This window comes from Anomaloglossus baeobatrachus, chromosome 3 (assembly GCF_048569485.1).
Source record: "Anomaloglossus baeobatrachus isolate aAnoBae1 chromosome 3, aAnoBae1.hap1, whole genome shotgun sequence".
In the NCBI taxonomy this organism is placed as follows: Eukaryota; Metazoa; Chordata; class Amphibia; order Anura; family Aromobatidae; genus Anomaloglossus; species Anomaloglossus baeobatrachus.
This window is the reverse complement of record NC_134355.1, coordinates 114,225,461-114,244,535: the sequence shown is the minus strand read 5'-3', so window position 1 is coordinate 114,244,535 and position 19,075 is coordinate 114,225,461. Positions and strand designations below refer to the sequence as shown.

The 19,075-nt window shown below is 42.4% G+C and overlaps 1 protein-coding gene across 1 annotated transcript in view; it reads left to right on the top strand.

Moving 5' to 3' along the window:
- Positions 1-333: 333 nt before the first annotated feature.
- Positions 334-19,075, top strand: part of LOC142295032 (bifunctional protein GlmU-like) — a 186,315-nt gene continuing 167,573 nt past the window's right edge. Inside the window, exons 1-2 of the mRNA XM_075338101.1 lie at positions 334-419; positions 2,505-2,564. Of these exons, the coding sequence (XP_075194216.1) occupies positions 417-419; positions 2,505-2,564 (63 nt within the window). The 5' untranslated portion in view covers positions 334-416. The remainder of the gene's footprint in view (positions 420-2,504; positions 2,565-19,075) is intronic.

Below are 19,075 nucleotides of genomic sequence, written 5' to 3'. Positions count from 1 at the left end.
TCTAACCTCTGAATAAAAGCTATGCTTACATTCAGCATCCTAACACCAGTATAGCACTGGCTTTACTATATATATTAATCCCTGTTGGTTGGTTCCCTTTAACAGTTTTTCTATTATTGAATTATTTTTTCTTAACTGAAGATAATAATATACCCTAAATTGACCTGAACTGGGAAACTGACCCCTTTCTATTTCCATAAATACAGTGAGATTTTTATCCTTCGTCTGATCTTCCCCCATAGCAATCCTTCTTAATCCAGCAGATGGCGCATGGAATCCTTACGTAAATTGAGTTTATCACTGGAGGATACAGCGTCACATATGACCTTTGGACCACGACTAATGTTCTTTAAAAAGACAACAGCTCAGCCAATTGTGTGTCACCCTAAAGCAAACACTGGTTCTGCCCTTTAGTCATGGTGAGTTTAACTGTTGTCCGTCTCCTCTAAGTGGAAATAATCTTATAATTTGGGAAAAGAAACTTTTTTTTTAATATGATCTGAATGATTAACTGATTATAGCGACATCCTCATGAATATATCTCCCCTGCTCATTGGAGACCTAGTGACCAAACCTAAGAAATTAGGCAAACTTTTAATTTCTTTATACTCCCTGTGATATTCCATAATATATTGTCTGACGTAAAATCAACTGAATTAATTTATTCCAAAGAATTATAATGTTTTCATATCAGATGCAACCTGGAATACTTCAAATTTGAATCGAAGAAGTTTTACTTTTTGCTATAAAGACTAATAATGTTCTGGAAGTCAGCTAAGTTTAAAAATGAGAGTTTATATATTCACCAATTTATGAACACTTTATCCTTGTGACTGGATATAATCTTGATGGGCTGCATTTACAAATCTATCATCGGCTTTGTAAGATATTCTGTTCTGAAGTGACCAACTGCTACAGTATTTCTAGCCAATGTGTGTAAGAGATTAGAGCTGATTGCAGTGGAGATGCATAATGCATTAACTCATCCATCATTCCTGTAAGGCACAATCTTTATTTAAACAATTGGTAGCATTTTTCATATTTCGAACATTTTACCTTTATATAAAATATTCCATATTTCTTTTTAGATTTTTTTTTTTAAGATCGAAAGCCAAATCTCAAATTCAATATGTATTCTTAAAGGCAATCTGTCAGCAGGGTATTGCTATGTAATCTGAGGACAGCATGCTGTAAGGGTTAAAAACAAAAATATACCATGCCTCTCTTATCAGGCTGTGTGCTGTTGTTTACTTAAACTAAAGGCTTTATCACCTAGTGATGATGATTGCTGGATTACAGTGCCACTCTCATGGCAGTCAGGCACAGCCCCTCCTATGATTAACACCTCACTGTTAATGTACAATCTCTATTGAGAGTCTGGTTTGGGTGGGAACAGCTCTCTGAGATCTACAATATGGCTAAATCTAAACATTCTGTTTGAACAGCTGCACCCAGTAATCTAAGTGATACATTATTGGATTGAGAGTCTCTTTGCCTAAATCATGCTGCTCTCAGATGAGGTGGCAAAAACCTTCTGAAAGATTCCCTTTTAAGGGTAATTCCCAAAAAATCAATGTATTCCCTATCAATGGCATAGAGAATAACTTGCAGATTGCTGGAGGTCTAACCACTGGGAACGCCAGAGATTTATTTCTTGGACTTTCAAAGCCCCAATCTCTAGGCCTCCAGAGATCAGTAAGTTATACCTTATGCCATGGATAGGGAATACATTTTTTGGTAACCTTTTAAAGATTTGATTATAATACATGTGGTCTTAAATGTAAATTTCATCCTAAATGCCTATCAGTTTTATAAACCCTTACCCTATCCTTATTCCTTAATCCAATATTTTTTTCTAATATACTTCAAATAAAAATTCCCTACAGTTCCCTCTCTGCTTCTGTACTCTAGCTTCTTTTTTAATTTTACTTACATTCTGATGTTTCACTTGAGAACCCCCAGTGTATGCTGGGATACTCAACAAGATGTTGTCAAGGATCTGGGGCTTCAGTCACTGCCACAACTGCATTACCACCCTGAAACTAAGCGTCATCAGTGACATCCATCTGTTTGAGGGACTGCCTTAGTCCCTGCTTAACTTACAATGCGTTGTTTGTAAATTCTGATGCATTTCTCAGTATGGGCTTCTTTGTTCACAGTACTATATAAATCTTTGAATGCACAGTGACAGTGCACTCCCTCACCAGGCCTAATGAGAAGTAAAGTGTCGGCAAGAGAGTGCATTGTCAGTGCACCTTGAAAAGGAGAGCATGCAGCAAGGATAGAGAGAGAGCAGAGTCCAGTTTAGTGGCCAAAACAAACGTCACTGATAACAGTTGCCTGATGAGTATACTAGCATGTATCTGTTTATGTATCCCAGCATGCACTGGAGGGGTTCTTTAATGTATTAAATAGTAACTTTTTTAATCTTTCTTTCTTTCTTTCTTTCTTTCTTTCCTTTCTTTAAGAGAGGTCAGTAAATTGTTTTTATTTTGTCTTGACAGAGTCCAGTACTTTGCCTTGGGTTTTTACTGCTTGCTTCATACACGTTTTCCTATATTCAGGTAGGTTTTTAAATATTATTTATTGTTTAACAACCTCCAGAATCTACTTATCCAGCAATACATACAGATGTGTATGTACGTGTGTGTGTGTCTGTGTGAGTATAAGGCCATGTGCCCACGGGCGTTCGTACCTGCGGATATATTCGCAAGTACGGCCGCATGTTTCCCGCAGCTGCCCGCCGGCATCTGCAGCTATTTTTAGCTGCAAGTTTCCAGCGGAATAGCTGCGGGAAACATGCAGACTTTCACGCGATTTACCTGCGGACGTCCAGGCCTCTATCTCCATAGCAGAGGGCCGGGATCTCCGCAAGTAAATCCGCATGAATAATTGACATGCAGTTAGGTGCGGCTGAGGGATCTCCGCAGGAGATTCCGCAGCCGCACTTTCCGCAGCGTGGACACAGACACTCCCCATGTCCCATAGGATAACATGGGGAGTGCCGGTACATGCTAGAACCTGCAGATTAATCTGGTAAATCCCGTGGGCACATGGCCTTAGAATGCTATATGCATGTACATATATGTGTATCTCATGTGTATACATATACATATACGTACGCTATGTGTATATAAATATTTTATGTTCTACTTGTATATGCTGTACATATTTGTGTGTATGTGCTGTGTGTGTGTATGTGTGTATATATATATATATATATATATATATATATATATATATATATATATATATATATATATATATATATATATATATATATATATATATATATATATATGTGTGTGTGTGTGCTATACGTATATACATATCTTGTGTTCTATGTGTATATACACTACACTTCAAAAGTTTAGGGTGACTTAGATATTTCCCTATTTTTGAAAGAAAAGCACATTTTTTTTCAATGCAGGTAACATTAAATTAAACAGAAATACACTCTATACATTGTTAATGTGGTAAATGACTATTTTAGCTGAAAACGTCTGGTTTTGAATGCAATAGCTACATAGGTGTATAGAGGCCATTTCCAACAACCACCACTCCAGTGTTTGCTAACTGTGTTAGAAGGCTAATGGATGTTTAGAAATCCCTTGATAACCCTAGTGCAAGTATGTTAGCACAGCTGAAAACAGTTTTGCTGATTAGAGAAGCTATGAAACTGACCTTCCTTTGAGTTAGTTGAAAATCTGGAGCATTACATTTGTTGATTTTCATTAAACTCTCAAAATGGCCAGAAAAAGAGAAATGAAGGATATCCCATGTGAGAAATTGCCAAGAAACTGAAGTTTTCCTACAACAATGTGTACTAATCCCTTTAGAGGAGAGCACAAACAGGTTCTAAGCAGAGTAGAAAGAAAAGTGAGAGGCCGCGCTGCACAACTGAGCAACAAGACAAATACATTAGAGTCTCTAGTTTGAGACATCGACGTCTCACAAGTCCTCAACTGGCAGCGTCTCTAAATAGTACCCGCAAAACGCCAGTGTCAATGTCTACAGTGAAGAGGAGACTCCGGGATGCTGACCTTCAGGGCAGCGCGGCAAAGAAAAAGCCATATCTGAGACTGGCTAATAAAAGGAAAAGATTAATTAGGGCAAAAGAAAACAGACATTGGACAGAGGAAGATTGGAAAAAAGTGTTATGGACAGACGAATCGAGGTTTGAGGTGTTTGGATCACACAGAAGAACATTTGTGAGATGCAGAACTACTGAAAAGATGCTAGTAAAGTGCCTGACGCCATCTGTTAAGCATGGTGGAGGTAATGTGATTGTCTGGGGTTGCTTTGGTGCTGGTAAAGTGGGAGATTTGTACAAGGTAAAAGGTATTTTGAATAAGGAAGGCTATCACTCCATTTTACAACGCCATGCCATACCCTGTGCACAGCGCGTTTGGTTGGAGCCAATTTCATCCTACAACAGGACAATGACCCAAAGCACACCTCCAAATTATACATGAACTATTTAGGGAAGAAGCAGGCAGCTGGTATTCTATCTGTAATGGAGTGGCCAGCCCATACACCAGATCTGAACCCTATTGAGCTATTGTGTGAGCAGCTTAACCGTATGGTACGCAAAAAGTGCCCATCAAGCCAATCCAACTTGTGGAAGGGGGGAAGCATGGGGGGAAATATCTCCAGATTACCTCAGCAAACTGACAGCTAGAATGCCAAAGGTCTACAAAGCTGGAATTTCTGCAAAGGAGCATTCTGTGCCGAAAGCAAAGTTTGAAGGAGAAAATTATTATTTCAAGTAAAAATCATTATTTCTAACCTCGTCAATGTCTGAACTATATTTTCTATTCATTATGCAACTCATTTGATAAATAAAAGTATGATTTTTCAAGGAAAAGACAAAATTGCCTGGGTGGCCCGAAACTTTTGAACTGTAGTGTATATATGTGTACAAGCATGTGATATGTGTTATATACTGATCTAATGTATGATCTATACTGATATGTGTGTAACATAGTGTGTGTTACATTTTAATGTGTGTAATGTACAATGTTGGTCACGTTTATGTTTGTGCGTGTCAAGTGTGGCATTCACATTCATAAATACTGGCAGTGCAGACAAGAGTTTACAGGTGTAAACATGTCGGTAATCACCCAATAAATGAGCAAAATGCTTCACATTCATCCATTGATTGGATTGTTTATTCCGGAACAAAAAGCATTGTTCTCGGCAGCACATTGCTTGGCTTAAACAGGAGATGTGCTGCTGATAACATTATTATCCTGATGAAGACTCTGATTTGTTATTTCTATAATTCCACAACTTTTCTTTCTTGGTGTTTCAATTTTAATGTTGATGTGTAGGTGATCAAGGGTAAGAACCACATGTAGAAATACATGCATTTATATACCTTGGCATACTATCAATGAGGTTATCACTGGTTGTCTAAGTGATGTTCTGCCACGTTGAATGCACTTGGGCAAATCATCAAGATCCGCTGCTGACAGCTCTCTTGCAATTTCTGACTAATGACGTTCCACATGTGGTCAGCAGGAGACAAGTTTGGAGAGGTTGCGGACCATGGTGGCACATTTAAGCCATGCTAGCTGCTCCCATTAACACAAGCAAAATGTGACCTGGCATTGTCATGTTGAAAAATTACTCTTGGGACACTTTGGAAAAATGATTGTACAAATGGTTCCATGAACATTGAGCTGTGAGTGTATCCAGAATGGAGACTAGAGGGGTCCAGGTACCGTACATTGTGCAACTTCATACCATAATCCCAGGAGTGGGACCAGCTTGACATTACCTCGTGTAGGCTTTGTCATGATGTTACCCGAACTAAACATTTGTGAAACACGTCTCAAGTGTGTATGGTTGGTGAACTGTTAATACTTTAGCGTTCATCCTATTTTACCTTTTTTATAGCTTTTTTTTCCAGGAACTTTTTACCTTTTTGGCACTGCCAATCCAAATACTCTATTATGTGTACCTATTTTTTTTATTTAGTAATTTTTACTCTGCTTTTTTGCACACATTACATACATTTCTGTATGCTTTATCATTATTGTATTCATTGCACCATTTTTTTCCTTTCATGGAGGTTTCCTTGCTGATTCATTCAATAATCTGTGTTTGCATCTATTGTGTTGGATACATTTGTTGTTTAACTCATATTTAGGGATGAGCGAACTTGTGGATGTTTGTTTTTTTCCAGGTTCAGCCAGACTTTAGTTAAAAGTTTGGTTTGGGACTTGACTTGAACTTGACCCCTGCCTCTGAGCCCCAAATCAATGGGAACTCAAACTTTGAAGCTGTAAAATGGCTGTAAACGTATTGTAGTAATGGTTTGGGTTTGCAAAAGAAAGCAAAATGGAGGTAAGAGCAGGAGAATTGCCCTGAAAACAAATTTAGATAGAAAATAAATAAAACAAATTATATGTGGTCCCACATATTTTTGATAAACAGTGCAGGTAAAGCAGATAGCTGGATGCTGCAGCCCTCAGCTGTCTGCTTTACCTTGGCTGGTTATCAAAAATAGAGGGGATCCCACACAGCTTTTTTAAAACTGTTTATTTAATAACTTGAGGTGCCCTTATTTTTAATAAGCAGCCAAGGTAAAGCAGACAGCTGGAGGTTGGTATTATCAGGCTGGGAAGGCCCATAGTTATTTGGCCCTTCCCAACCTAAAAATAGCAGCCCACAGCCATCCCAGAAGTGGCGCAGCCATTATATGCGCCAATTCTGGTGCTTTGTCTGGCTCTTCCCGATTGACCTAAATGAATTTGCAGCTGGCATCAAGCCCGGGGGGGAGGGGGGGGGGGTAGTAATGGATAGACGTCTATCAAACACGCCCATTACTGACCCAGCAAGTGTACAGTTAAAAAAACACACTGAAAAAAGTTAATTTGGATAAAGATTCCCCCACACTCCCTCATTCACCAATTTATTAATTAAAAGAAATCCTCAAAGTTCCACCATAATCCAATGGTGTAATGCCCCATGATGCTCATCGATTCCTATGGAGCTAGATTCTTAGAACATTTTCAGAACAAGGCTCCATATGCCATTTGCGTTCAGTGGCAAACCTGGAATTTCTCACGGTCAGACAGAGGCTCCATAGGATTTGATTGGCGTCGTGGGACATTACACCATTGGATTACATCAGAACTTTGAGGTTTTTTTAATTAATAAATTGGTAAACGAGAGAGTGTTGGGGAAGTCTTTATTCAAATAAACTATTTGTTTCCTGTGTGTGTTTCTATAACTGTACACTCACCAGGTAAGTAATAGTGGGGTCTCTAATAGATGCTCAAACATTAATAACCCCTGGGCTTGATGGCAGCTGTCAATTCATAGCTAACATCAACCCCCGCATTAACCAGCTCATCGATAGTGGACTCTCAGACAAAATATTTGCCAAGCTGCATTATGTAAGTGCCATGACAGTTAGAAGACTATGAAATGATGTCAGTCCATCCATTCAAAAGCCAAGAGGTTTACATCCAGGCAAAATATTAGAGTTGAAAAAACAAAAAGCCAGCACCAAATGTGCACTTCAGCACAAAACATTCCAAACTGTACTTATTATAAAAATTTTGAGATTTTTGGCAAAAAATTGCAATTTCTTGAGCTGCCTCGCCACGTCACGGCAAATCTCATTTGAGGCAGTCCTACACTAAAATATTTTTATAAAATGTGCCATACAGCCTCACATATGAATAGTAGAACTGCTCTTAGCAGCACTCACCTGGTCTATTTCAATCCCGTACCCATGACTGAGTCATGGCTGTGGGTGGGACAGGTCCAAGCAAATGCTGCATGAAGTAAATAGCCTGTGGACAAAGCCTGATGACTTAATGTGAACAGTCACCAACCGCCAAAATCTAGCCAGATGGAATACATCCCAAATTGGGGTGCATAGCAAGGTGGAGGTCAACCACCGACCAATTCAATGAAGAATAAACAAAAAGCCAGCACCAAATGTGCACTTCAGCACTAAACATTCCAAACTGTGCTTATTATAAAAATTTTGAGATTTTTGGCAAAAAATTGCAATTTGTTGAGCTGCCTCGCCACGTCACGGCAAATCTCATTTGAGGCAGTCATACACTAAAATATTTTTATAAAATGTGCCATACGGCCTCACATATGAATAGTAGAACTGAAGTGCACATTTGGTGCTGGCTTTTTGTTTTTTCTTCATTGAATTGGTCGGTGGTTGCCCAAACTTTTTCATATGACTGTGTGTAGATAACAGGCAAAAGCCAAATATGGTGACTCAATTATGCATGAAAACATAGGAGCTAGAGTACAGAAAAATTACAGCAGGTGCTCTGGATTGATCAAATATTTGGTAATAACAGAAGGCAGTTTTCAGCAAATGGAGATGGGGGAGAATTAATGGAGTCATCAATGCTGAGAAATACAGGGAGATACTTATCCATCATGAAATACCATCAATGATGGATCTGGTTGGCTCCAAATTTACTCTGCAAAAAGATTACGCCTTTAAACGCATAGTTCAGGTCATTAAAAACTATCCTCAGTGCAGTTTTTAATGAAGACCACTCCTGGCCAGACTTCTCTAAACAGTAGATGCATATATCTAGGACAGATGGCACTGATGGACATCTTACAATTTCAAAGAAAAGTAAGCATGATGTTTCTTTTATCTGCTGCACAATGTCTTCTACGACTACTGCATCTACAGTCCTCAATGTTGCCTATTTTTGTTGTCCCTAATGTTGAGAATTTTAGGCAACTATTTATCCATCATGCAAAAACTTTAGGGAGGCATCTGATTGGCTCTAAATTTATTCTGCGTACGACAACGACCCGAAATATACAGCAATGTCATTAAGAACTATTTTAATTGAAAAGAAGAACAAGGAGTCCTGAAAGTGATGATGTGGCCCCACAGAGCCCAAATCTCAACATCATCAAGCCTTTCTCGGAAACAAAAGGATTTGCATAATCATACATCCACAGAAGATCTGTAGAGGATTCTCAGAGATGTTTGGAACAACCTCCCGGCTGAGTTCCTTCAAAAACTGTGAACGTGTAGAGAGAAGAATTAATGTTTTGATGCTTTGCTGAAGGCAAAGGGTGATCACACCATAATATAGATTTGATTTAAGATTTCTCTTTTGTTCATTCACTGCATCTAATTAATTGATAAAAATAAACTATTAACACGTCTATTTCCGAACTCATTCTTGCTTTGCAGCATTTTTTCACACCTACCATATACTGTGTATCGCTTCTAGCATCAGCTAGCATAGTCAAAAAGGGTAGTATATTGAAACAGCATAAACTACTGGCAAAATAACACAGCCTTTCTCTGGCATCAGAGAAAAAAAGTAAACAGTCCATGCACGGGCATAAATATGCTCACCCATTTTCACACTAGGTACATGGGAGTACCAAGCGAAAGGAAAGGGAAAGGGAACTCTGCATCTAGGGAAGTGGGAGATGGTGACCCCTGAGGAAACCTACCGCTGGTCCCTGGAGTCCCTCACCACCCTAGATAAGTTCCTCAACTATGCGCTGAGCTGGATACCTGACTCTAGGTATCCCTAATGCAGGACCCTAAATAGGGAATGAATGGGATGAGCTCTTCGTGAATCCCACTTGACACTAAAGAAGACACAAGACACACAGGGGAAAGTGCATTAACTACTTATGTCGCGGGCGGGGAGGAGGGTGTCAGCACACTACACTCACCCCCTTCTGCTCGGGTCCGGCGGCCGCTGCTCAATGGTGGCTCGAGCTGTAGGCCGGATCCCAGGGGTTCTCGAGCGGCACTCCTCGCCCGTGAGTGAAAGGGGATTGTTGGGTGTGGGGATTGTTTATTGTTCGTGACGCCACCCACGGTTGTGGTGATTTCACCACCGCTGCTCAATATGGGGATCCCGGGGATGGTGATGCGGAGCAGCCAGGTGTTGTGTTGCCCCTCCGTGGGTAGGGGTTGGTGATCCCGGGGCCCGGTGATGGTGTGGAAGGTGCAGGGCCTGGTGGGAGCAGGGACGCGGGGGCAGCGCTGTGCCTTGCGGCACTGTAGTACTCACTCAGCCTGAGACGTTGACACAGTTTTACGGTAAACCACACGGCTGGAAAGATGGTTCCCACGGACGGCTGCACTTGCTCTCCCAGTAGGTGACGGTGATGTCCCTTTTCCTTGCACCTTTGTTTCTGTATTGGTTGCGATGGGTCCCCACCGGTAACCCGCTCCCCGGCTTCAAGCTGGACCGGAGGAGCTCTACTCTTTGCCCGCAGGCACTGGCCCTGAGAAGCTGGTGCCCTGGCGGTGGCGGTGCTTCTCCTAAAATGGTTGGACTGTTGCCTTCTATCGGGACTTGGTTGTTGAGGGATCTACGTCCCCTTCACTGACGGATTTGGCAAATTATGGCGACTCCTAGCCTTGCCGGGGTCCGAGAGGCCCCTGCCCTGGTGCTGACTGTCCTTTGGTACACTGCTCCAGACCGCCGGGCCACTACCCGTCCGCGGGCCTTCCAGGAACTTCCAAACGGTCCCACTCCAGACAGTCACCGCCGTTGCTGACCTTGCTGACCTGTCCTGCACACAGCTGGACTACTTCAGGCTTTGCACACTCTTTCTTTCCTGTCACCACTCTTGCTTTCCTCCTTTACCACTTTTCTTCCTTCACTTTCACTTAGCTGTTTACTCTAGCCCTGCCTGGGCTAATCTTGCTGTTTACTCTTTCATGTCCCTCACTGGACTGCCTGGTTCTTCCCGCCTCCAGAGCTGTGAACTCCTCGGTGGGCGGAGCCAACCGCCTGGCCCACCCCCTGGTGTGTATCATCAGCCTCTGGAGGAAGGCAACAAGGATTTTTGGTTAGCTTTGGTGTTCCTAACTGGGATGTAGGGTGTGGTGGTGTGTGACCTGTGTCCCCTGGCTTGCCCAGGGCGACACACTTATCCACAGATGACTCAGGTAGAAGTTCAGCAAAGTTTCAGCAACGATACCCCAGATGGCTTCAAGCCACCTACTTGCACCCATGGCTTGAAAGAACTGAATAATATCACCAGCACAAGTCCAGGGAAGATGGGAGTATTTAAGCACAAGGGGAACACTGATAATCAGCGAATGGACGTAAGCCAAGCTCCGCTGGGTGCTAAAGTGGAAGAGAAAAACCCAGCAGGAACGCTATCTAGTACAATGAATACTAACAGCAGGAACAATAGAAAGTAAGGGAGAATTTTGTGCCGCCAAACGCTGTGACCTTCTATTGCCAGAAACCACATGACTGTCTGTCACCCGTGACACACCCGTGACACCTGTACAGTTACTCTCAGCTGTAACTTCCATACCATTTGTTGTTATGCATCTGATAATCAAGAAGAGTGGTCCTCTTTCCTTCCTCTCGCTGAATGTACCACTAAAAATCATTTGTCACAAATCTTTTGGGGTATCTCCTTTTTTTGTGTTGATGGTCGGCATCCCCCGTCATCCTGTATGTTTCATATTTGTTGGTTTCCTCCCAGCTCAAAGACCACTCAGACACAGGCCCGATTGTCCAACATTAAACTGACCCTTTTTTCCTTTCATCAGCAGCAGACCAACTAGCCAACTCTTGGAAACTCTAGTCAGACAGACTCTACGTCTCAGTTGCCACGGGCAACTACCTCAGAGACACTCTCCCTGAGCCCCCATGCAGCCCCTCCTCCTTTTTGCTATATATATATATATATATACACACACACACACACACACACACACACACACACACACACACACACATATTTGCAGCTACATTTTTGGCATTTATGTCACGGGCGGAGGAGGGGACGCCGCGCTCTCCCACTGCTCGGGTCCGGCTGCCGCTGCTGCCGCGGCCTGCTGCTGCTCGGTGGCTTGAGCGATGGTACCGGATCCCGGGGACTCTAGCGGCGCTCCTCGCCCGTGAGTGAAAGGGGTTTGGTTGTGGGGATTGTTTATTGTCCGTGACGCCACCCACGGTTGTGGTGATTATGTGTACACCACCGCTGCTCTGGCTGGGGATCCCGGGAGTGATGGTATGGAGCAGCCAGTTGTTGTTTTGCCCCTCCGTGGGTAGGGGTTGGTGATCCCGGGGCCCAGTGATGTGGTGTTGGATGGTGGACAGGCGGGCTATGGGGCCTGTAGAGGTGCAGGGGCGCGGGGACAGCGCTGTGCCGCACGGCACGGTGGTACTCACTCAGCCCAATGAAGCACACAGAGTCTCTGCTGAAACAAACGGCTGGATGGACGGGTCCAACAGGCGGCTGCGGTGTTTTTCCCCTGACCCCAGGTTGTTAGTGTAAGTCCTTTCCTTCGCCTCTGTGCACACTCTTCCTGCTCTTCGGTTTCCAGCTGGCTCCCCGATTCAGTACCGGGGGGCCACCGCCCAGCCCCGGCTACCGGCGGTTCCACCAACTGGCTCCCCGGCTCCCTGCAGACGGCCACTACCGTCTGCCTGACTTTCTGCACAGGGGCCCTAGGCTCCAACCTAGGCCCCAGTCTGCGTCTGCCTCTCTGCAGACTTCCTCTCTCCTTCACTCCTGAACTTGTCTGGGCCTGCTTCCTCCCTCAGGCCAGCTAAACTCCTCGGTGGGCGTCTCCATCTCCTGACTCCGCCCACCTGGTGTGTCTGTCTGAGCCCAAGGAAGAAACCAGGTCTCACTGGGGTTGTCTGTGTGAACTGCTGGGGGTGGGTGTGTGTGTGTTGTTACCTGTGTCCCCTGGCTTGTCCAGGGCGACACATTTATATTACACTTTTTTCTTTACTATCTACATGAACATCTTCTTCTACATTAATATTACATTCTATATAATTAATGACTACTTTTTCAAACTTTTCTATTTGCCCTAATGATGACTAACTGTTTTTTTTTAGTGTCATGACTTATATTTAATGGAGCCGGTTCAAACAAATAGCAGCTGGCCCTGATGTACCATTTTTGACTTAAAAGGAGTCTATCTACACTTCAGTATTTTTAATGGCAAGAGGATTTACAGAATCTTTTTTTAATCACTGATTTTTAATTGTGTGATTATGTATATTTATAACAGTATTAAAGAGATTGTTGCTATATATTATTTTTTCGCCTGATATTTTATTTGCTGATGTGTCAGAGCACAACACAAACAGCAAATACAGCAGCGGCCATGGGAGTCTGGTGTTTGTGTCGGACCCTTTCTCCTATGCTGTGACTAGATCAGCTGTGAACTGTGCATGCTCCATTTCTTGCGCAGTTCACAGCTGGGGGGGAGCAACACAGGGCCTTTGTCAAGCCATTAAAAAAATGTGCATAATCATAACACAATATACGTGCTTTACATGGAGGTTTGATTGTAGGTCACCATTTTAATTGTAGCCCAGCGCTATGCGCTGAGCTGCAGTTTTCCTTTATCACTGCTACAACTACTTGCAGTGTTTGGCGGTGCGCAGTGACTTCAGGTCCAGGCTGAAGGACAGCGGTGAGGAGGGCAGTTCTGGACTTCTGGGAATCCGCAGTGATAATAAGTCATGGCACCAGGGCAGCGAAACAGTGAAGGTGAGAACTGGTTGGCCAGCTTAGCATTGCACTACTAATGCCAGGCTAACGTCCTGGTCATCGACTGCTGTGCTCTGCTAACTGTAAATAGCGGTGACATAGTAGTACAATACCAGGCTGCCTTATAGTAGTACAATACAGCCTGACCTGCTGTCACTTCTAATTACAGTGATCAGAGAGCAGCAGTCAAATAATTTCAGCTGCTGTGCTCTGTACACTAACTGAGCTCTGCTATGTCAATATAACTGCTGCCTCTGCAAAATACAAGACAAGATGATTTTATCACTGGCTACTGCTCTCTTCCCCTTTTAGCTAAAATATACAGAGCACAGCAGCCAGTTTTGACAGTTTTTTTTTCAATGACTGCAGAGTGCAGAAATCAAATCATCACACCTACTGCACTTGGCTGAGGCAACGACACTGACAAAGCAGAACTCTGGTAAAGTTTACTGTATAGATGCAACTACCATCACAATTTCTGTAGTCTGGAACATCGTCCCGAGAAATTTAAGGATATCACTGACTCCTAATTACAGGTATAAGAACTCCGAGTTAATTACCAGCTGGCAAAGGGAGGTGACAGAGTGCTCACTGAAACTAATGACCTTATTATTGGAGGAAGAAAAAAAGAACTTGAGCAATCTAGATGCCCTATTGAAAGAGCAAACAGAAATTACGAGGAAATTTAGTGGGGAGACAGATTTTGCTATAAAGGAAACTACATTACAGAACGTCATTGAAAAACATCAGTACCATTTAAAAGAAAAAAAACATAAATTTTACATAAGAGACGTCCAGGACTTTAGAGAAAATAAGGCCTATAGCTTTCCAGGACAAAGGTTCAGTAAACCTAGTGAAACAGAAGGTACCTCAACAGATACAGATTTCTCAGATACTGAGGGAGTTGGGAGAAATCGTAAAAATAAATTCAAGGGGAGAGGTAGGTACCAGAACAGGGGTGCATATAACCCAGGCCATTTTTTAGAGCAGGGACATTTTCTGCGGAGCAAAAAGAACCAGGGAGGAGGGGGATTCCCCCAGGTGGAGCCGCTCAGATCATAAACTTATCTAAAAAAGTACTGTCATCCTCCGAAATGACGGTACTGAGTAAAGGGCTATCTTTTGTACCTACCTCTGATTTCAACCTTTTTGAGGCCATTAAGGACCTTAATCTCTTTGTGAGAAAGCTAAGGTGGAAAAAGTTCTTTTGTAATGAAAATAAAAAAATCTGTAAAGAACAGGGCATTCCTTTAGAGATATTAGATGATGTAAGGTTATTATTCAGTCTAGAAGACCCTAATCCGAATGTTGAGGGAAAGGGCCCATTTACGGACCTAAAACTTAAGAGCAAGAAGATGCCACCCACTGCGAATGAAACAACATCAATTGACGTTTTTTGTAACTTGGTGACTAGAGATCTGGAATCACTAATTATTACACACAGGAAGAGATACAATTTGACCAAGGTTGAGATGGATTGTTTGTTGGGTTTGGAAAGGAACAATGAGATCGTGGTTAAACAATCAGATAAAGGGGGCAACATTGTTTTAATGGATGTCAGCCAGTATGAAGAGATGTGTCTTAAGATCCTAAGTGACAAGAATGGCTATGAGAGAGTCAGGGAAAATCCCACAGGTGAATACCTTGGACGGCTGAAGGATATTCTCTCTAGAGCCATAACTGATAATCTGATTGATAAAACCGAATTTGATTTCATGCTTCCGTCCTTCCCGATTATCCCCACGTTTTACTGTCTACCCAAGATTCACAAGGGTCTTGAACCCCTAAAGGGGAGACCCATTGTGTCGGGGATAGGCAGTATTACTCAGAACTCAGGTCTCTATATTGATAAAATTCTGAGACCCTTTGTTTTGGCCTTAGACTCATATCTAAGAGACACCACTGATCTTTTGAGAAAACTGGAAGACGTGACGATTGATGATGACACCTTACTAGTTAGTATAGATGTTGAATCCCTATACTCATCTATTGAACATAGTGTAGGGCTAAGAGCAATTGAATACTTTCTAAAAAAAAGGGGTAGGCAGTTTGTACACCACAACCAATTTGTGTTGGAATTGTTGGATTATGGCCTGAAATGTAATACATTTCTGTTTGGGGGATCCTTCTTCCACCAGCTCAGGGGGACTGCGATGGGGAGTCCTAGTGCCCCATCCTACGCAAATTTAACCCTGGGCTGGTGGGAGGAGACTGTGGTGTTCGGAGAGGAGTCTATGATTGATAGAGACAAAATTCTCTTATGGTGTCGCTTTATCGACGACGTTTTCATGCTGTGGAGAGGGTCAGAGACTGAACTCTCGGAGATGGTTTCGATACTTAATGATAACAACTTGGGCCTTAGGTTCACTTTTGAGGTGAATAGTAAAAAACTGCCGTTTTTGGATGTATTGATAGAAAAAAATGAAGGCGGTGAGATTGTCACAAGCACATACCGAAAACCCACCGCGACGAATTCTTTGTTGCGATGGGAGAGCGGGCATCCCACGAGCCTTAAAAAAGGTATCCCAAAGGGGCAGTTTTTAAGATTGAAGAGGAATTGCTCGGAGGAGGGGCTTTTTCTAGTGATCGCCTAAAAGATAGAGGATACCCCAGCAAGGTTATTAATCAGGCATTTTCAGAAGTAAGGTGTAGAGAGAGAAATAAGATTCTGAGTACTTCATCAGTAGAGGATAAAAAAGAGGAACCCATCAGGTTCATCACAACTTACAACAATGGCGCAGAGGAGGTACGTAACATACTAAAAAACATTGGTCCATTTTGAAAATGGATGAGGACATAGCTCCACTTCTAACAGACTATCCATCGGTTACCTATAAAAAGGCGCGCTCGATAAAAGAAAGATTGGTACATAGCCACTTTGCTACCCCCAAGAATAACAGCTTGAAAAAAACATGGCTTCCAAGTGAGGTGAATGGGTGCTTTAGATGTGGTAACTGCTTAGCCTGTAATTTTATAAAAACTGGTAAGCATTTCTTTTCGAACGTGATGAATAAAGAATATGAAATTAAGAACTTCATCAATTGTAAATCTAGAGGAGTCATTTACAAAGCTACATGCAGATGTAACAAGGAATATGTAGGAAAAACCAAGAGGGAGCTGAGAAGAAGAATAGGAGAACACCTCCGGGACATCAGATTAAAAAATGATACCTCTCTGGCACGGCACATTAATGATGAACACCAGGGTGACCCTAAATTTATCTCCTTCCAGGGAATTGATGTGATACCAGTACCACCAAGGGGGGGGGGATTGGGACAATAGGATCTTGAGACAAGAAACTAAATGGATCTACTGGCTGGGCACTACAAAACCAAGGGGCTTGAATGAAACACTGTCCTTTGCACCCTTTGTATATAGTGTGTAGGCCTAGTGAGTAGGAGGGCCAGTCGCCGGCCGAGTGGGGGCGCCAATCACCGTCCTTTTAGGGTGCCGACCCCCACATGATAGGTAGGAGAAAGTTGGGACTAGTGTTTTGAGACTAATAGTTAGCATGGTGAAGGGTTCTTTTTCTCCCCCTATCATTTTTTGCCCCGGTAGGGCCTTCGCCAAAAACGGTCTGGAGGGAAAGATGATCCTTGTCCCATTTTTAATTATAATGAATGACGTCTTTGTAATTGTTTTGAAGTAGCTTTTGGGGTGTGCACTGATTTGTACAATCAATTTCTTTTTCTGGGGGGCTTTACTTTGCCTTTGTTTTTTTACCGCAGAAATGAGGTTTTCCTTGCCCTAAAAGCTTATGCTGTATTTATCTGGACTACCCGCCTGCCGTTTGGTGGTTACACACTGCGGCGGGTTTCCATAATTGCATGGTAGTTGAGGGAGCTGCCCCTTAAACCTGGCACCTTTTACCCATTCAGGAGTGATGGGGTTAAATAAATTTGAGTATATGCGGGGAGTGAACGCTCCCATGGCGACTGCGCAAGCGCAATGGGATGCGTTCCACCATGCGTTATGGTGACGCGCACGCGTCATCGGGTGGCGCACGCAACTTCCGGTCACGTGCTGGTTCAGACGGAAGTGACGTCACACGCCATAGCGGCGGCGGCTTTAAATACCCGCGATTTAGCATACGTGATATGGCTGTGTAGGTCGGTACACGGAGGAGGCCATAATCGCGGTAAGTAGGCTATAGGGGAACACCGCCAGCCCATTATTATTGTAGAAATGTTTTTGAGACTGATTACCGTTCTTTTTTAATAGCATGTGTCCATTGGTGTGAGGACACTCTCTGTATCCATATACACCGCTCTCCTGATGAGAAGGGAAACGCGTTGAGAGTGGAGCGATTTATTGAGTCAGAGGTGGTTGAGAACTGGATCCTATGGAGTACCTGGGAAAAAAAACCGGGGGACCCAGAAATGACCCACTTATCTGATGTTTAAACAGTGACCACAGTAGGAGGATTTGACCCCATAACAACACCGATACCGTGGTGAGATTGTTCCTTTTACTTATTTGGGCTTCCCTGACGGTGGGTGGTTGACAGTGATTGATTAATGCTGTATACTGGGTGAGTCACTGTTTTGTACAGGCTGTGGATATAAGGGAAAAACTGTGGTATAAGGGGATGATGTTGTACCAAGTTTCCCTTTAGTGTGTTGTGCATCGCACACGTATGATATATCTAAGATTACAGCTCTGTGTATGGTGCATGGAGTGAGGGAGAACTGTTTATTCTCTCGCCCTACCATACGGTGGCATGTGCTAGTTGTTATGATTTTATTATACACTATCACGTTTTTAAACATTTATGAATAAAAGGTATATTTTAGGCGTATTTTGGTATTTAGTGGTATATCGCTAAATTAGTCTGGAACATCAGTATAAAAGTAGAGTAAAACATGTATGTGTATATATATATATATATATATATATATATATATATATATATATATATATATATCTACAGAAAATAGGAGAGATTCAGCAAAGAATCGGGAAATGCAGGTGGCATAAAACTTTTTAAAAAATATGACAGAGCTGAGGACATAAAGTAAATGCAGGGCAAATGCATCAAGGACAACGTGTTTCGGCAGTGAAAACCGCCTTCTTCACGGTACACGCCAAAACTGAAACACAGTATATATATATATATATATATATATATATATATATATATATATATATATAACATTGAAACCCTCCTTGTTTCTCATTAAAAATATAAAAAGTTTAAAAAGTAACATAATTGGTATTGTTGAAACCATAAAAGTCTTCTTTCAGCATTAAGAACAGGTTGGGCAACCTGGTATTAGTCATGCAATGGCAGACTGCCCACCATGTTCTGACTGCTGGATGAAGTCAAGTGAAGCAAAATTAAGGATGAGAAATGAAGAACAAAAAATCCAGCTTCCTGGATAATCGAATAAAATCACAAATTTTATTGTAAACAGCATCTTTAATCACTCTAATGATCATATGCAATGATTAGAGATGTTGTCTGAAATGCGTTTGCCCTCCTTCACTGTGTTTTAGCTGCAACTTTTTAGATTTTTTTCTACAATAAGGTTTAGGATTTTTTTGGATTATCCTGGAAGAGGGA